Source organism: Pelodiscus sinensis, chromosome 30 (genome assembly GCF_052426305.1).
Source record: "Pelodiscus sinensis isolate ZL-2025 chromosome 30, ASM5242630v1, whole genome shotgun sequence".
Lineage (NCBI taxonomy): Eukaryota > Metazoa > Chordata > Testudines > Trionychidae > Pelodiscus > Pelodiscus sinensis.
In genome coordinates, this window is record NC_143081.1 from 2,741,320 (window position 1) to 2,759,197 (window position 17,878).

At 54.3% G+C, this 17,878-nt stretch overlaps 3 protein-coding genes across 4 annotated transcripts; 2 read left to right on the forward strand and 1 right to left on the reverse strand.

Moving 5' to 3' along the window:
- Nucleotides 1–257: 257 nt before the first annotated feature.
- LOC112546365 (uncharacterized) lies at nt 258–4,020 on the forward strand. 2 transcript variants are annotated; one of them, XM_089774293.1, is made up of 3 exons: nt 258–1,345; nt 2,358–2,425; nt 2,998–4,020. In XM_089774293.1, the coding sequence occupies exons 2-3, from the start codon at nt 2,399–2,401 to the stop codon at nt 4,018–4,020; spliced, it is 1,050 nt and encodes a 349-aa protein (XP_089630419.1). In that variant the 5' UTR covers nt 258–1,345; nt 2,358–2,398. The 2 variants fall into 2 exon arrangements, with proteins under 2 accessions (XP_089630419.1, XP_025042214.2); XM_025186429.3 differs by lacking the exon at nt 258–1,345 and having other exon boundaries at nt 2,247–2,425.
- Nucleotides 4,021–8,414: 4,394 nt separating this feature from the next.
- LOC102454729 (DLA class II histocompatibility antigen, DR-1 beta chain-like) lies at nt 8,415–13,852 on the forward strand. Its single transcript, XM_025186430.3, has 6 exons — nt 8,415–8,668; nt 8,789–9,064; nt 9,442–9,711; nt 9,803–10,090; nt 10,494–10,598; nt 11,075–13,852. The coding sequence occupies exons 1-6, from the start codon at nt 8,599–8,601 to the stop codon at nt 11,200–11,202; spliced, it is 1,137 nt and encodes a 378-aa protein (XP_025042215.3). The 5' UTR covers nt 8,415–8,598; the 3' UTR covers nt 11,203–13,852.
- A 42-nt stretch (nt 13,853–13,894) lies between these two features.
- On the reverse strand, nt 13,895–17,537 carry LOC149520999 (uncharacterized). Its single transcript, XM_089774285.1, has 3 exons — nt 17,081–17,537; nt 16,375–16,421; nt 13,895–15,455 (listed from the first exon to the last, which is right to left on the reverse strand). Exons 2-3 carry the CDS (start codon nt 16,399–16,401, stop codon nt 14,406–14,408), a joined length of 1,077 nt encoding a protein of 358 aa, XP_089630411.1. The 5' UTR covers nt 16,402–16,421; nt 17,081–17,537; the 3' UTR covers nt 13,895–14,405.
- Nucleotides 17,538–17,878: the final 341 nt, after the last annotated feature.

Here is a 17,878-nt window from a genome sequence, read left to right on the forward strand (position 1 = left end):
AGGATAGGTCCATCAATACTTATGAACCAGGCTGGGTAGGAATGGTGTCCCTAGCGTCTGTGCGTCTGGAAATGGATGACAGGGGAGGGATACTGGATGATTCCCTGTTCGGTTCACTCCCTCTGGGGCACCTGCTATTGGCCACTGTCGGCAGACAGGATACTGGGCTAGATGGACCTTTGGTTTGACCCAGTCTGGCCATTCTTATGTTACGTTCTTATATTAAGAACAGAAGAACGGCCAGACTGGATCAGACCAACGGTCCATCCAGCCCAATGTCCTGTCTGCCAACAGTGGCCAATGCCAGATGCCCCAGAGGGAGGGAACACAACAGGGATCCCTCTCCTGTCACCCATTTGCAGAGAAACAAAGGCTAGGGACACTCTGGCTAATAGCCATTGATGGACCCAACCTCCAGGAATCTAGCTAGCTCTTTCTTGAACCCTGTTAAAGTCCTAGCCTTCACCACTTCCTGTGGCTAGGAGTTCCACAGATTGACTGTGCGCTGTGTGAAGAAAACCTTCCTTTGGCTCATTTTAAACCTGCTGCCTTTTCATTTCATTGGGTGACCCCTTGTTCTTATATTGTGGGAATGAGGACATAACCTTTCCTTATTCCCTTTTTCAGACCCATCATATTCTATATGAGCAGCGAAAGCATATTGCAGGGACTTGCATAACCAACTTCTGGCCCATATATAATGCTTGTTCAGCGCAGATGTCCCTTACTTTTGGGAACCAAATTAAGGAACCAGTTATTTTGACTTACTCTGCTAGACACCAGAATTAGTCAGTACCTGCAAAAGAGAAAGCAAAGCAAAAACGTTACCGGAATCGTGTATGAGATCATGCTAATGAATATGCAGTAGCACGCATCATAACTAACTAACCTATAGAAATGCACCTGTGCATTCTTAGTGTATGGAAATCAATGAAGGTCATAGTAGGATGGGTTAGAATTTAGCTGCCCAAGACCCTATAAATACACACATTGTTGAGCTGAGTTGGGTTTTCTTTGGGCTTCTTTGTGTTCAACTCTTCTGTTCCTTAAATTTTCTCAAGGCTCTTTAAGTTCTTCTGAATCCATCTCTCTGTGCTCCCCTCAAACTTGTTTAGATTATAGGACTGCTGAGTTGCCTTATACTCTACCTACCAGGACCCTCAACTTCACTGGCTGCGCCGACAGACATCGGTTGGGGAAAACGATAGGAATGAACAGCCCAGCCCTGTCTCACCGGCTCTCTGTGTGACCGTCTCATGTGGTAGAGGATCCTCAACAGAAGTCCCCTGCTCCTCCCACCCCACCAGGAGACCCTCAGACAGGACACCACACTCTGCTCCCAACAGTGAGTATCTACCTTGGGAGCACCCAGCTGGGCTAGCCGGGGTCGACAAGCCAGGAGTGGGGGCTCCGGAGAGGTGCGGGGGGAGCACAATGAGGGATTTCCCTCTCTTCCCCTGAACTCCCTCGTTCTCCTGGGGTCAAAGCCAACCCATGTTGTCAATGCCGACCTTCTCCACTAGATCTAGCTGCTTCAAAATGTTCTAGTGAGGAAAAAACATTTAGTTTTCTGCTGGAAATTTGAATTGAAATTGAAACATTAGCACACACCTAAAAATCCTATCTATCTCCACACACCCCCTCTATCTATCTATGTCCACACACCCCCTCTATCTATCTATCCATCCATCCATCCATCCATCTATCCCCACCCCCCCGTCTATCCATCTATCTATCTCCACACCCCCCATCTATCTATCTATCCCCACCCTCCCCCGTCTATCTATCTATCTCCACACACACCCTCTATCTATCTATCTATCTATCTATCTCCACACACCCCCTCTATCTATGTCCACACACCCCCTCTATCTATCTATCTATCCATCCATCCATCTATCCCCACCCCCCTGTCTATCCATCTATCTATCCCCACCCTCCTCCGTCTATCTATCTATCTCCACACACACCCTCTATCTATCTGTCCCCCCACACACCACCTATCTATCTATCTATCCCCATATATCTATCCATCCCCACCCTCCCCCGTCTATCTATCTATCTATCCATCCATCCCCATATACCCCATCTATCTATCCATCCCCACACACCCCGTCCATCTATCCATCCCCACACACCCCGTCCATCTATCCATCCCCACACACCCCGTCCATCTATCCATCCCCACACACCCCGTCTCTCTTTCTCTCTCTCTCTCAACATAAATTCCAATGCTGACATTGATTGGTCTTTGATGATATGGAAGATGTGAGCCCTCGCCAATGAAAACGTAGAACATTTGCTTCTAACAGCTCGGGATCCAGTTGATCTTTCCTCCCCTCTTCATCCACACACAGGACAGCAGTTTGCAGGTGCCAGGTCAGACGGCGGAGGAGGCATGGCCCAGTCAAGGAGATCAACGGTGGTAAGTGGGCTCCCGTGGGATGTCAGACACCCCCAAGGCAGGATCTGGGTTGTTGCTCTCCCCTCCCTCCCTATCTCAGGGAGACGTCTTCTCATGGAGATGCGGCTGAAAGCCCCAGGCGCATCCAGGAGACCTCACTGCAGACTTATCCCCGGTGTGGGGCACGGTTGGAGCCAGGGGACTCTTCAAGCATCAGAGATTCCCATAAGATCAGAGGAGCTAATGTCAAATGTCTGTGGCTCCGTTTGTGCCAATGGGCCAGCTCCCTGTTGAGGTGTGAATGGCCCATAGCTCTGTTGGTGTCAGTGAGCCAGGCGCCAGCTTGGGTGTGAATGGGCCACAGTTCCATGGGTGTCAATGCCCTCCCCAACAGTGTTCTCTATTGGCTGTAGCTCCATTGTGATGCAAGAGGTCTCATTGTTGCCCGGATGTCATTGAGAAATGTTTCCATTGATCGAAACGGAGAAGTCCCCTGACGTCTCTCAGGCCCACCATGGTCTTCTCTAGCTCCCATACGTCCTTTATTCATCTGCTCCCCTCTCTTCCCCCACCCCGTTTCGTCCCCGCCCCAGGTCCCTCGGCAGGACTCCCGTGGGACAGACATCTTCCGCAATGACAGCGGGGATTGCGTCATCCGCTCCGACCTGGGCTGCTACCTGCAGACACCTGATTTCCTGGAGAAAGGGAGCAACATCACGATCCGCAGACTGCACCCCGCCTGCCAGGGCGGGGACCACTACGTGGCCAGCAGGGAGAACCCCGATATTTACATCCTCAAGGGTGACTCCTACCGGGTGGTACAAGACCTGAGCACAGATAGGGGAGCTCAGATCTTTCAGCTGCATCCCAGGTGCCGTGGAGGGGACCACTACGGGAGGCTTCGTTGGGCTTTCTTCATCATTTTCCAAGGCCGGGGTGTCATCCGCAGAGTGGACGATTTGAGCACAGCTGGAGGCGAAACCGACCTTGTCCTGCCTCCGGAATACTGCAAGGGGCTCTACTATTTCGGGATTGATCAATACCTCACCATCATCAAGTTGGATGAGAAGTGGGGGGTGCAATTCTTCCTGTATGGGGATGAGAGATTTCAATTCCTGGATTCCTACTTCTCCATCCACCCTAACGTGCTGAACTTCTTCCCCGGGGGCCTGGCCTGCACCCAGGGGGCCTCGACCGCTGGCTGGGAGTGCATCAAAACTCTCCACAATACGTCCGACTCCACCATCACCTGGTCTGACAAGGTCGTCCGCAAGGTGGGCTACACCAAGCAGCAGATGTCCAGTATCGAGCACAGCTGGAGCATCTCAGCAGATATGTCCCTGGGGATAGGAGACCTCACCAAACTCATCACTCAACTCCAGTTCTCCCTCAACACAGAGTACGGTGGGAGAAGCGTCCGCACGGAGCAGGAGGACTGGAACGAAGCCCAGGATGAGGAGGAGTCACTCCAAGTGCCCCTGGATCCCCAAAAGAGCCTCTACATCTGGCAGTACCACCTCGGCATTGGCCAGAAGCCCGTCTTGTTCTGTAGAGACATGCAGTTCACCAAAGAGGACATCCCGCCCGACCACATCCCGTTGCCTCCAGTCCTCTAAGTATTCAGGAGGAAGTTGACACCATGTTGCTATTCTGAATGCATGGAGGTCAACTTCTTCTTTGTAATATTTCCCGTTCCGATCTTTCCCTGCCCAACATTTCATCCACCTGATCCCAGCTGTTTCCCCACCTGATTTTCCTCCTGTCTCCAAGCTTGACCCAAATCTTGGGCTGTGTCCAGACTCAGGGTTTTTTTCGGGAAAAGTAGCCTTTTTCCGAAAAAACTTCACCTGCGTCTAGACTGCAGCCGCGTTCTTTTGAAATTAAATCGAAAGAATGCGGCTTTTCTTTCGACGGTGGTAAACCTAATTCCACGAGGAAGAACGCCTTCTTTCGAAAGTGCTCTTTCGAAAGAAGGCGTTCTTGAAAGCAAACAGGCTTTTTAGAAAGAGAGCATCCAGACTCACTGGGTGCTTTCTTTCGAAAAAGCAGCTTGCTTTTTCGAAATTCCGCGTGCAGTCTAGACGCTCTCTTTCGAAAGAGGCTCTTTCGAAAGAGGCTTGCAGTCTAGACATAGCCTTGGTGAGCACAAGGATAGCTTAATTAAAATTCCTTTCCTTCCTAGTATCGTTAATACAGCTGATGAGAAAAAGTGTTTGATTTCCTTATGGAAAATGTGGACTTTCTATTGAAAAAAACAAAACAAAAAAAGGGGCCCAGAACATGCTGGTACTGCAGAAAATTGGGCAGAAAATGACCAAAAACAGTAAAAAAAGAAAAGCAAAAAACATGCCAACGACTGACAGCAAAATGTTTGGCAAAAGGCTGCTCCAACAGATACATATCTATTGGCTGAAAATGGAGACATATTTCATTTCTTGCCAAGCGTTTTTGGGGTTCCTGACTCCAAAAAATGACTCTGTTTTCAAGAAAAGTCCATATTTTTGCAAAACCACCCAATGTCCCTGGAAAACCAATATCTCAGCCAGCTTGAGGAATGACGACACATGGTCCACCCAAACTTTTCTCTCCACCACGTCGGCCGTTTCCAGCCTTTGTCAGCGCCTCACCTAAACCTCCTTCCAAATATCGTCTGCACAGACTGCGATGGAATAGCGTGTTCTCGCTCCAATTTTTACAGTTACTCACAGATTAGAAGTTAATTTGGGCCCCCTGAAGGGGAAGAATCCAATAGAAACCAGAGGAATCGGTCAAGAGTTTTAAGTTTAATCTCTGTAAAAAGTTTTATATAAAAACATTGGCACACTGACCCAACGTTGCTCCGGTCCTGAACTATGATCAGGTTTTAAAATAAAATAAAATAAAATTGTATACGCTTTATGTCAATGCTGATTGTATAGGGCAGGGGATTGTGTGTTTGTGGGGCTGAGGGCAAGGGGTGGGGTGCTCAGTGCAGGGGTTGGGGGCACAGGAGACAGGGAAGTGGATGGGGGCTCAGAGCAGGTTGTGAAGGTGCAGACATCTGGGCAGAGGATTGGATGGTGTGGGGGTGTCTCAGGGGAGGGAATGGGGGTGCTGGATTCATGCAGGAGGCTGGGAGGTGTGGGGGATGGTGAGCTCAGAGCAGGGGGTTGTATGTGGTGGGGGGTTCAGGGTATGGGGGTGCAGGATTCAGGGGAGGGGGTTGGGTGTGGGGGGGCCTCAGGGCATGGTGTGGGGGTGCAGGAGTCATGGCAGGAGCTGGGTGTGGGTGGGGCTCAGAGCAGGGAGGTAGGGGTGCAGCAGTGTGGGCAGGGGGTGAAGGTAAGGGCAGAGGGCCCGTTGTGCGTCTGGGCAAAAGTCAGCGAGTGTTGGTGCCAAAGTCAGGACAGAGGCTCAGGGCTGGGAGCGGGGGTGCACTAGAGAGGTCAGGCTGTTGGGGGCTGATGGCAAAGGGTTTAAGGGGGGGTCAGGGCAGGGATGGGGGGCTAAGGACAGAGAGCAGGGGTGTGTGGGCAGAGAGCCGGGTTGGGGGTGGGCGGAGGATGAGCCAGAGAAGGGCTAAGAGCAACGGAAGTCGGGGCTGGTGGGTGCAGAAATTAAGGCAGAAGGCGGATGGTGCGGGGCAGGGGGCTCAGGGCAGGGGGATGGGAGGTCTTTGGGGACTTCCTGGGGCCTGTCACAGCATTGAAGGGAGTGCTGATCCACGAGGGGAACCTCTTTGGGAATTTCATTCATTTCTTACCATTGAAGTCACAACTAGGGTCAATTCGTGAGCCTTGCTAGCACAAGACAACCAACCCTCTGCCTTTTGTGAACCATTTTCACCTCGGGTCAGACGTTTAGACATGAAACCACAGCCCCAAATGCAACATCTTCTCCCTGTGTAACCCTTTACGGACAAGGAGAGATTCAAGTGACTGGGACTTTTCGTCTTGGAAAAGTGGGGATAGGATCGAGGTCTATAAAAATCACGAGTGGCGTGGAGAAAGTGAATAAGGAAAAGTGATTTACTTGTTCCCATAATATAAGAACTAGGGGCCTCCCAATGAAATGAATGGGCAGCAGAATGTTCTTCACACAGTGCACAGTTGACCTGTGGAACTCCTTGCTGGAGGATGTTGGGAAGATCAGGACTTTAACAGGCTTCCAGAAAGAACTTGATAGGTTCACGGAGATGAGGTCCAACAATACTTATTAGCCAGGCTGGGTAGGAATGGTGTCCCTCGCGTCTGTTTCTCTGGAGGTGGGTGACAGGGGAGGGATCATGTGATGATTACCTGTTGTGTTCCCTCCCTCTGGGGCACCTGGCATTGGACACAGACAGGACATTGGGCTGGACGGACCTTTGGTCTGACCCAGTTTGGCCGTTCTTACGTTCTTGTGTTCTTAAGGAGGGTTATATTTTAAGGCTGGCAAATTCCTTGTCCTAAAATTGGGATTTGCAGATCGTCCCTTGATCCCGTACTGCAGGAAACGACAGTTAAACCTTTTGGATGCAAACAAAGCTGACAGACTTACAACTCGCTTCCTTTGGACTTGAAACTAAACTGAAAGTCACTTCTAGTAAGTGGTTTAAAAACAAGCCAGCTCTTATCCCCGCTTTGGCTGTACGCCCAGGGCGAAGACGGAAAATCTCCCCCTCCCCCTTTCTTTTATTGTTCACACAGCCAAAGCTGGGCCGTTACACAGAGCATGAACGTTGTATGCGCCATTGGGTACGCTCGGAGGAAACCTTTTGCCCTGGTAGCATTCGGACTCAGGCCTGTTCTCAGCTTTAAAAGTTGCAACAAAATGATGCCTTCTTCTAACCACTTTTGGGACTGGGAGTGTGGGGGGAGATGCAGGAGTCAGGGTTGAGGGGCTGAGGAGGGGGTCAGCAGGTGTGGGGGTGCAGGAGTCAGGGTTGGGGGCTCGGGACATGTCCCCCAGCTGCGGCAGGTCCAAGTTCCTCTACCCCCTGTGCTGTCCAGCTGGAGTGAGGAGCGCAGCAAACTGGGCACTTCCCCCTCGCTCCCTGATGAAGGGGAACAGCCAGTAATGTTCCCTTATAAATGGGTGGGGGGGGATTTACCCCCCCAAAGGGTGCCTGAGGTGAGAGACTTTAGTCTGGGGCAGTTCCAGATGAGGGGGGGAGGGGGGGATTGCCTCTCCAGCCAACCTCTTCCACCTGCTTGGTGAGTCTGTCTCTTTTCCGTATTTTTTTTTGAGACGCAATCCCATTCCCAGCACTTCCCATAGCCCGGGCACACCCAACCCGACCTTGCTTTCAGATACGATTACAGGACACTGCCTACCCTGTTTGGGGGGGGGGGGGGTCCTTCACTCTTACCGCTCACGGGGAGTTTTGAACAGCCGGACAGTTGGAGGGACGGACGCACAGACAGATGGATGCACAGAGAGCCCGACCAGCTGATCATTTCAACAGGAGTCACTTCCATTCGCTCCGAGTGTGTGTGTTGCTTCCTGGTATTCTCCACGGTGGCCATGGGTCCCGGTGCCCTGCCTCCCTCACTTCTCCTCCCCAAAGCTGCCGGGAACCCGCAGGGACACTGCTCTGCTGAGGATGTGAGACAGAGAGGCAGTGAGCAGGGAGACGCCCCTTTCCAGACACAGCCCTGCAGGGCACCTCCAGGACGTACAGCTCCGTGCACTCGCCTGTGCCGGGAGAGCACAGGGCTGTGCATTCAGACATGTGCACACAATCCCTTTAGCTTTCCCTGCACAGCACCAAAGGACCCAGGTCTTTCAATAAGGGATGCGTCTTGTACTCAGAGCAGTGATAAGGCCGTAACATCCGGCAGAGAAGGTCTGGAAAGCTGCCAACACAACATGCCGCCCTCCTGACCTCCACGCTAACACCCCCAGATCTAGTGTCCTCGGACAGCCGGGGGTGGGGGTCAGCTGACAACTTCTGCTGGCCTCCCAGGACCCCTCCCCACCAAGTCAACACATGTTCAGCTTGAGCAACCCGGGACAAAAAGCAAGAGGCGTGATGCAATATTTACCGTCCCGTGGGAGAGTGACTCAGGGAGCCGGTTTGTCTGAGCAGAATTTCGCTCCGCCGGCGGGTCGTTTCCCCTCGCGTTTCCTGTCAGAGCCGCGGAGGGCTTAGAGGAAGGAGAGGCAGCCGGGCCTTCCGCAGCGCTCTGGGTTGCGGTCTCAGGCCTCATCCCACAAAGCTGCTCTCCAGCGGGATGGGACCTCCAGCCAAACCTGCCTCCGCGTCCTTCTGGCTCCTGTCTCTCTGCTCCGTCGCTTTGGCTGGTAGGTGGCTCCCTGTTCTCCAGGGACCTATTCATAATCCCCGTCTCTCTCCCCAGGTGCTGCAGAGGGACTGTGTGGCACATATCTAGGTCCCATTTCCATCCCTTCTGCTTCCTCCAGGGGTGCACCGTCTCTCCTACCTCCAGCTCATCTCCCCACCGGCGGCGCCAGGCCTCCCCAGGCGGCTGAGTGTGGAGAGGATGAACGACCTGCTGTTGTCGGCCTACGACAGCGACACCGGCCGGCTGGCCCCGCGCCACGGATACACCCCAGGTGACAAGAGCGGCCACCAGTTCTGGAGCGTGCGCAGCGCACGGTGCCCCGTCTGGGACTCCTGGGTGGAGACCGAGTACCAGGCCCTGGTGCGGGAGGTGAACGCCAGCGTCCCGAACACAGGTGAGTCCCTGAGCTCCAGAAGGGGACAATCAGACGTCTCAAAGGAGCTGGGGAGCAGACGCTAGAGGGGGGCGATTTCCCAGATTCGAAGTCGGGGAGAAGGGGAGGAAGCAAAGGCTCTGGGGTGCCTAGAGGGAGAGAAGTGTAGTAGTTAGAGTAGGGCCAGTTGGGAGCCGGGAATCTTCTCCAGATGTGGTAGGGGAATAGTCCAGGGGTGAGGGTTGAACTCCTCCGTTCTACCCCTGTTCTGGGAGAGGTGGATTGTGTGTATGGGGGGCCGGACGACAGGACTCCTGGGTTCCATACATGAGAGAACATTGCCCCACATCTGCCCTCTGGTGGAAGCTCAGTTGCTCACCCAGCCCCTCTGCCCCCAGAGCCCTACTACATGCAGGTCCTGAAGACCTGTGAGCTGGACGATGCCACCGGCGCCATCCGAGCCGTCACCCGCTATGCCCTCAACGGGGAGGACGTCCTGCGGTACCAGTCGGACCAGAACCGCTGGTTCTCAGTGCACCCGGCGGCCTGGCGGGTGGCGGAGCGCTGGAACCGGGCCGGGGAGATGGTCGGAGTCATGAAACTCTTCATGCCCCAGCAATGCCGCTTCTGGATCGAGAACTCGGCACCTTTCACAGCTCAGAAGACAGGTGGGACCTCTGTGGACGCGCCTCAGTCCTAATCCCTGGCCCCCTACTCTTCCAGTCCCTGGGATAAGTAACCGTCTCTCCCCACTCCTAGCCCAGCCCACGGCCCGCGTGGTCCTCGTCCCAGGGACCCAGGCCCAGCCACGCCGCCTCATCTGCCACGTGACAGGCTTCTACCCCCGCGACATCGAGGTGACCTGGGAGCGGAGGAGCCAGGTGGCCCAGGGGGAGCAGCTGAGCAGTGGAATCCGGCCCAATGGGGACCCCACCTTCCAGATCCAGGTGTCCATCGAGCTGGGGCAGGAGGGGGCTGGCCCCGCAGAGCACGTGTGTGTGGTGAGACACAGCAGCCTGGGGAACACCTCCCTGAGGGTGACGTGGGGTGAGTACTTGGGGAGGGGGCAGGGCAGGGAGAGCCAGGGGCGAGGCTGAGAACAGGGGAGGGACCCCTACTCAGGGTGGGTTGAGGGTGGTATGAAATGGAGAGGAGGAGTTTCAGGGGCACCTGGAGATGGTTGGATGGACAGAGTTCCCAGAGACAGGGGGAGCAAAAGGCAGGATTTGGAGGGCTCAGAAGGCAGGGCTAACCGGAGAGAAGATACCGGGGGGCTGACAGAGAAGGAGTGAATGCGGTTTCTAGCTTCAAGGCATCCCCATGGAGGATGGGTGGCTGGGAGGGGCAGCCTGCAAGAAGGGAGATTGCTTGCCTAGAATTATCAGGCAGGAAATGGGGGGCAGGGTTTTGGGGGGAGCCCATGGCTCAGCCTGTCTTGGGGCATTTCCAGATTCCCAGGCCATGGGCCAGGCTCTGCTCCCATTGATCGTGGCTGGCTGCATCCTCTCCCTGCTGGGCCTCGGGGCCCTGGGCTGGCACCTGAGGAGGAGTCAAGGTGAGCGATGCCACCCTGCCCATGGCAGCCACATCGCCACCTAAAACTGAGCACCCACCCCTTGGTGACGCAGCCAAGCACCGAGGGAGTTCCATGATGGGGCCTGGTGGGATATAAGGGTCCTGGCGGTGGAAAACCACCACTGAGATTGCCCTCTGTTGGGTCCTTCGTTGGGTGGGATGGCCTAGTGGTTAGCAACCCCACAGGGAGGCATCTCTAATTCTTTTGCAAGAGCCTGTGGAGTCTCCACTCCTTCCCAGCCTCCTCCTTCCTGAGCGGGACTGTGCCCTCTTCAACCCCTCACTGGAGCATTCTGGGTAGGGTTGGAAGGGTGTGGCCCAGTATTGCCTTTAACCCCTGCCATCCCAGCCTGGAGTATATACACCAGGTCATCTCTCGACCTGGCTCCAGAGGGTAAGAGAAATCCCCAAGAGGTCTCCAGCTGAATCGATTTCTGACTCGGTTTCCCCCCATAGGAGACAAGAAAGGGCCGTACAGCCCAGCCCAGACACAACCATGGACTCTCGGTTCTGCTGCAGCCATGGCTAAGGCAGCGGGAAGTCCCGTTTCCACCGTATATTCTCTCCCGAATGCCACGGAGTGACCGGATCTGGAGCTGGCTTGGTAGTGGATATCGGCTTCGGCTGGACCACCCTTAGCAGAGGGAAGTCATCAGTAAGGAGAACATGCTACAGGGTGGAATGTGCCTCTGTGAGCCTCCTTCCTGGGCTGTTCTCCAATGTACAATCACTCCTGTATCCCATAACAAGAATCTAGAACCAGAAAGGACCTCAAAAAGGCAGCAAGTCCAGCCCCCTGTCCTCCCGACAGGGCCTAGCGCCATCTAGATCATCCCCAATAGATGTCTATCCAACCTGCTCTTAACACCAGAGCCTGTCTATGAGGCTCCAGTGGGATTTGAACTCTCAACCCCTGTGTTACAAGGCCACTGCTTGAACCCTGAAACGATGGAGACAGCCACTTGATTGTTCTCTGGGGGTTTGTGGCACATTTGGATGCACGACTCAGCAATACAAGTTTCACCTTCAGAACGTTTTTGGTTTCGGCTCCCCATCATGGCCTGGGTTGTCTGGGGGTACTTCCCATGGCTTCCTCTGTGCAGGATTTGAGTCTGTCGGGGGAATAGAACTCAGGTCATTGTGCTGGCTTTTTACCTGTCACGATCGGAAATCGATTTTGTTGTGTATGTTTAAGACACATTTGCAACATTATCGAGAGGTCTATGTAATCCCCACGGAACTTGCCCCGGCCCCAGGGGTTCTGTGTGCATGTGACGTAGGGATTCGCACTCTGTCTTTGGGAGGAACGGGGAGTACCCTAGAGTGATTTGGGGGTCATATTTACTGCTGGCCTATTCAAACAACAAAGGGACTTAACACCCTGTAAGCTGAAGGCTAGTGCGGCAACCCAAGAAAGATTTCAGTGCTCCCCAGCTAATTAGTAGAGCACCCACGGCTAGGTTTCCTGTTTCTCCTGGTGGCGTGCACTCACACGTGCCTCGGTGCACATACAATTATTCTGCACTTGGATGGAAAAATCAGAAGGAGCGTTGCTCATCACATGTGAGTCTTTGAGGCTGTTTAGAAGTCAGAGTCACCAATGGTAGCACAGAAGTTCTCATGGTCTTGAGTCAGCCAAAGCTCCTCGGATGTATTTCCATTTGCTCTATTGGATCATGTGACTAGGGCAATTCAAAGGTATTGAATTAGCCAGGTGGGCACCGGTGAACCTGAGAATACCGTTTTACCTTGTTACGTTACGTTAACTTCTGTTTAATATAATTATTGTGTTAACTATATTGTGCGTGTGCTATTTCTGGGAAGTCTCTAACTATCAAGCAAGTATGGGAGGTTTACCCTGGGATTAGAGCTTTCCTCTCCGGCTGCCCTGCTGATCCACCTGGGGAGGAGCAAGGGGGGTGGAGGCCCAGCCGTATAAATTCATCAGGAGGAAAATCGGGATGTTACACCTGGCCGAGTTGGAGCTGGGATCTAGAACAATCCAGGCCTGTCCATGAAAACCCAGAAGAGGATGGATATTAAAGGAGGTAACTGGGTGGATGGGGGTACTCCACTGATGGGTAGATTGACGCAGCAGCCATCAACCCCCAGGGGGCGATTTTGCAGGTCTAGTGAAGACCCACTAAATCAACCGCCGATCACTTTCCTGTCAATTCCGGAAATCCAACAGAATGAGCAGAATAAGTTGACAGGACCCAGTGTGGGGTGGACCCTGTGTGACATAGGAGGGCTTTTGTCCGCTCCTGTAGTCGCTGTATTCACTCTGATTTGTATTCACTATGTTGGCTTTGTTGTGTTGTGTATGATTCTACTGCCCCGTGCTGTTCTGGAGCAACTCTGTGGGAAGTGTGCATTTGGAGACTAGAGGTACTGATGATCTATCTATATGTATTTTGTCAGGGATGATACTTGGTCCTGCTGTGAAGGCAGGGGACTGGACTCGATGACCTTTCAAGGTCCCTTCCAGTTCTAGGAGATAGGCAATCTCCATTAATTTAATTTAATGTAATTTTTACAAGTCTGTCTGTCTATCTGTCAGTCTGTTCGAGAACTCCTCCTAAAAGGGAAGAGCTGGGACCACCCAATTTCATATGCAGCTTGCTCTTCTCCTAACTGAAAGCAAGGCCAGAGTTTGATTGTGCCAGAAAACGGGAAGTGCCAGGAATGGGACTGTTTTCCAGACCATGGAAAAGGAGAGGCAGACTGACAAGGATGTGATACCAAGTGTGGCCACCAGGAGACAGCTGCACCACCAAGTGATTGGCCAGCAGGGCTGAAGCTTAGCCATCTTGCCTGTTGCCAATGTCATCGTGGTGAAAGCTGGTTAAAGTTTTGTTTTTTTAGTGAAAACTGGATTTTTTTTTGCAAAAGCAAATGTCCACATTCCTAAAAATCGGTGTCGTTTTTTGATCAGAAAACCTGAAAATGCTTGACCACAAATAAAAAAGTTTTCATTTGTTGGCAATATATTTTTGTTTGGTTTGCCCGCTTCTCTCCAGAAGAGGAGGAGAAACATCTGGAAGAATGAGGGAGAAATTAGTAGTCGCCAGTAACAGGAATATACATAGTATAGGTTGAACATCCCTAGTCCAGCACTCTTAGAACCTGACCAGTTCTGAATGAGAGAATTTGCTGGACCACGGGAGGTCTATATTGTCTAGCACAGTTTCTTAAACTGTTTAAGACTGAGGAACACCAAGGATTTTTTGTTGAGAAAAAAAAAAAAAAAAGGCCGGTGAAAAGTTCTTGAACAAAAAAAAAAAAAATGACCCTTACCCCTTTAAGGGCGGCCATTTTGAACTCTGTTGTTCTCCATGGCACACCTCCAACTGCCTCACAGCACACCAGTGTACCGCGGAACGCTGGCCTAGCAGCATTGCCCACACATCCACGGCTTGCTGCACTCTGAGAAGATATTTGGGGTCAATTAGTGCTAAATCACAACACAAAACACGGAGCCAGGACTAGGAGCTGTAAGCAAACTTTATGGGACCACCAGACACTTGGCCACGCCCATGACAAGTGGACATCCGGCAAACTCAAATCATTCTGGACGCCGGATGTTTCCAAATGAGAAAGTTCTGGATTAGAGAGGTTCGATCTGTCTCATGAACTTTTGTGGGCACAACCCACTTCTTCAGACGAGCTTCACTAATTTTGGTCAGTTCAGGGAGAAACCGGAGGGAGCAATACTCTGGCAAAGATGCTCACATGCACACATCCGGAATATCGTTCCGGTACCTTTGTTCTCCATCATCTCAGATACTTAGGGGACTACAGGTAGTGGGATGAGTGTGGGCGGGTGGTTGTCTTTGGTGAACTGGATATCCTTACAGAACAAGATGGGCTCCTGGCTTATGCCAAGGTGGTACTGCCAGATATACAGGTGTTCTTTAGGCCCAAGGGTCACCTGGAGTGACTCCTCTTCTTCCCGGACATCGCTCCAGTCCTCCTGCTCCGTGTGGACACTTTTCCCGCCGTACTTGGCCTTGAAGGAGAACTGGATCTGGGTGATGAGTTTGGTGAGGGTGCCCCCTAGGGACACTTCCGCCGAGACGCTCCAGTTGTGCTCCATGCTGGACCTCTGTTGTTTGGCGTAGCCCACCTTGCGGGAGACCTTGTCGGACCAAGTGATGGAGGATTTGGAGTCATTGTTCAGGTTCTTGATACATACCCAGCCACCGGTGGAGGTGCCCTTGGTGAGGGTCAGGCCCCCAGGGAAAAAGTTCAGTATGTCAGGGTGGATGGAGTAGAAGGAAATCAGTCTGGCCGCAGAGCTCACCTCCTTGTACAGGTAGAACTGAGCCCCCCACTTCTCATCCACCTTGATCAGAGCGAGGAGATCCAAGATCCCAAAGTAGTAAAGGCCCTGGCGGCACTCAGGGTGCAGATCCTCGTTTCGTTCACCGGCAGCTGTGCGCAAATCTGTCACCCAGCGGATTTTGCCCTGCTCTTGGAAAACGATGAAGAATCCATGGCTGTTCCTCCCGTAATGGTCCCCACCTTGGCACTTGGGATGCAAGTCGAAGACATCAGGTTCCTCATCCATGCTCAGGTTCTTCACCACCCGGTAGGAGTTGCCCTTGAGAATGTAGATGTGGGGGTCCCCCTCACAGCCCACGTAGTGCTCCCCACCCAAACACGCGGGGTGCAACCTCAGTATCTTGATATCCTGCCCCTTCTCCAGGAAACCTTTCGTCTGCAGGTAGCAGCCCAGGTCGGAACGGACGATGCAATCTCCGTTGTCATTGCGGAAGATGTCCGTGCCCGGAGAGTCCTTCCGAGGGACCAGTGCTCCAGTGACTGGAGTGTAGCCCTGGAGAGAGGGGAGCAGCTGGCAGAAAGAACATGGCAGCTGGAGAAGACCATGTGTCCGTAGAGTTAGCTCAGGGGACATCAGGGGACTTCTCTGTTTCGATAAAGGGGAAAACTTCTCAAGGGCAGCAAGAGCGAATCCCCCCAGCCAAGAACAATTCCTTTCCCTTCCCCCGTGTGGAGCTACGGCCAATAGACCCCCCAAGGAGGTAGGCACATAATTCATCGGCTCTTTGGTGGAGCTCAAAGACAGCCAGGGTCCAATGGCGACTGGGAACCTGGGATTGGAATGAAGCAGCCCTGGGAGGAGTCCACAGGGAGTCTCTTAAGGGTACCCTAGAGCAGTGGCCCTCAAATTTTTGGACCTATCCCTGCTCCACCAGCCGACCATCCATGATGACGAAATGGGTGCAGGAAGGGGTGGGAGTGGGAGGTCTGGGCAGGAGGGCAGGTGCAGGGGTGAGCTGGAGGTGGGGGACCTGGGAGGAAAGGGTATGAGTGGGGGGAATGGTTGGGACATGAAACTGATGGGTGAGGGTCATTCCCTGGCTCTGCAGCTCCCTCTGGGCCCAGGCAGCAGCCAATGGGAGCAGGCCAATGGGAGCAGCTGGAGGGGAGGAGGAACAGCAGTGCCCGGAGCCGCTTCCTGACCCCATAAGCCAGATCCAAGGCATGGGGCGGGGGGGGGGCACCCCAGAGGGAAGACAGTGCTAGTGTGCCAACCTGGCAGGGTGGGCTCCCCGCTGTGGGGGAGGGGGACCACCATGCCCACAGCTCACCTGCGAGATGGTTGGGGACCATGAGTGGTTCGTGGACCATCCTGGGAGAACCACGGTCCTCCTACCCTATCCTGGGGGAAGGAGGGGAAACCCCATCGCCCGACCCCAGGAAGGTCTCACTTCACACGGGATCCCACTTACCCAGGCGGATGTATCTGGCTGGGGCATGACTCCTCCGAAGGGCTGTCCTGTGGGGGGGGGGTAAAGAAGGGAGAAAATAGCAGCAGGGTCCTGAGCGGGGAAACGACCGAGCCAGGAATAGAAGCTCGCAGGAAACAAAGCACCCAAGTTCCCATGATCTGACCCACAGCTCTCTCTATCCCAGCGTTGGCTCAGCCCCACCCCCCAGCCCTACCAGTGCCCCACACTCCCAACCAGCAGCCCTGCCCCCCAGCCCCGCCAGTGCCCTTCACTCCCACCCCACAGCCCCTGCCTCACAGCCCTGCTGGTGCCCTTCACTCCCACCCCCACCCCTGCCAGGGCCCCTCACTCCCACCCCACAGCCCCTGCCAGCACAGCCCTGCCAGTGCCCCTCACTCCTGTCCCACAGTCCCTGCCCCACATCCCTGCCAGTCCCCTCACTCCCACCCCCCAGCTCTTGCCTCCAGCCCTGCCAGCGCCCCTCATTCCTGCCCCACAGTCCTGCCAGTGCCCCTCACTCCCACCCCACAGCCTCTGCCAGCACAACCCTGCCAGTCCCCCTCATTCCCACCCTCCAGCTCTGGCCCCCAGCCCTACCAGTGCCCCTCACTCCCGTCCTGCAGCCCCTGCCCCCCCAGCCCTGCCGGTGCCCCTCAGTCCTTGACCCCTGTTCCCCTGCCAGCCCGGCCCTGGCGAAGATACTCACGGCGAGTGGCTGAGTTTGAAATCCTGGTCTGCGCGTCTCCCGCTGGAGTCGGCCAAGCCGGGGATTTCTGCCGAGGCCCCGACACAACGGCAGAGACTCACAAGCAGGTCAGGTCTGGGCGAGTTTCCCCACCTCCTTCCCCTGAGCTTCCTGCCTCGGTATCCCCGGCACGCTCGGCGCGCTCCTGGCTTCCTGGCCCGCAATTGCCCTTCGCCCGCCTGCAGGGAACTGAGAACCGGAGAGGGAGCAAGGACAGCACTTATCAGGAACCACCCGCCCCTCCCCTAAGGGAAGGGACGGCTCAGTGATTTGAGCATTGGCCTGCTAAACCCAGGGGTGAGAGTTCAGTCCTTACGGAGGCCGTTTAGGGATCTGGGGCAAAAATTCACCAGGGCTGGTACTTGGTCCTGCTGAGAAGGCAGGGGACTGGACTCGATGACCTTTCAAGGTCCCTTCTGGTTCTACGAGATAAGCAATCTCTATTATTATTGGGCCGCACCTTGTCCTTGGGAACAGCCGCCAACTCCACCTGGCTTGGGGTGCCGCCAAGCCACGTCCTGCACAGCCAGAGAGAAAGGTCTGGGGCACTGTGGGTCGCCTAGGCTGGAGGAACCGAGCTGGGGGGTCTGCCAATAGAACCCGTGCCCTGCACCGTCCCACATGCAGCATGCCCGTCCACCACCCCGTCTTACCCCAGCACCCTCCACCCCCTGTCTTGAACCCCTCCTGCCCCCTGCCCTTCCCTCCCGCCCCTGCGTCCCCCACCCGTCTTAACCCAGCACCCTCCACCCCCTGCCT

Excerpts from the sequence above, each read along its gene's own strand:
- LOC112546365 (XM_089774293.1), top strand. The coding sequence starts at position 2,399 with ATGGCCCAGTCAAGGAGATCAACGGTG. Across the intron at positions 2,426-2,997 it reads AGTCAAGGAGATCAACGGTG|GTCCCTCGGCAGGACTCCCG; the intron begins GTAAGTGGGCTC and ends TCCCCGCCCCAG.
- LOC102454729 (XM_025186430.3), top strand. The coding sequence starts at position 8,599 with ATGGGACCTCCAGCCAAACCTGCCTCCGCGTCCTTCTGGCTCCTGTCT. Across the intron at positions 8,669-8,788 it reads CTGCTCCGTCGCTTTGGCTG|GGGTGCACCGTCTCTCCTAC; the intron begins GTAGGTGGCTCC and ends TGCTTCCTCCAG. Across the intron at positions 9,065-9,441 it reads CGCCAGCGTCCCGAACACAG|AGCCCTACTACATGCAGGTC; the intron begins GTGAGTCCCTGA and ends CTCTGCCCCCAG.
- LOC149520999 (XM_089774285.1), bottom strand. The coding sequence starts at position 16,401 with ATGCCCCAGCCAGATACATCCGCCTGG. Across the intron at positions 15,456-16,374 it reads AGCCAGATACATCCGCCTGG|GGCTACACTCCAGTCACTGG; the intron begins GTAAGTGGGATC and ends CCCTCTCTCCAG.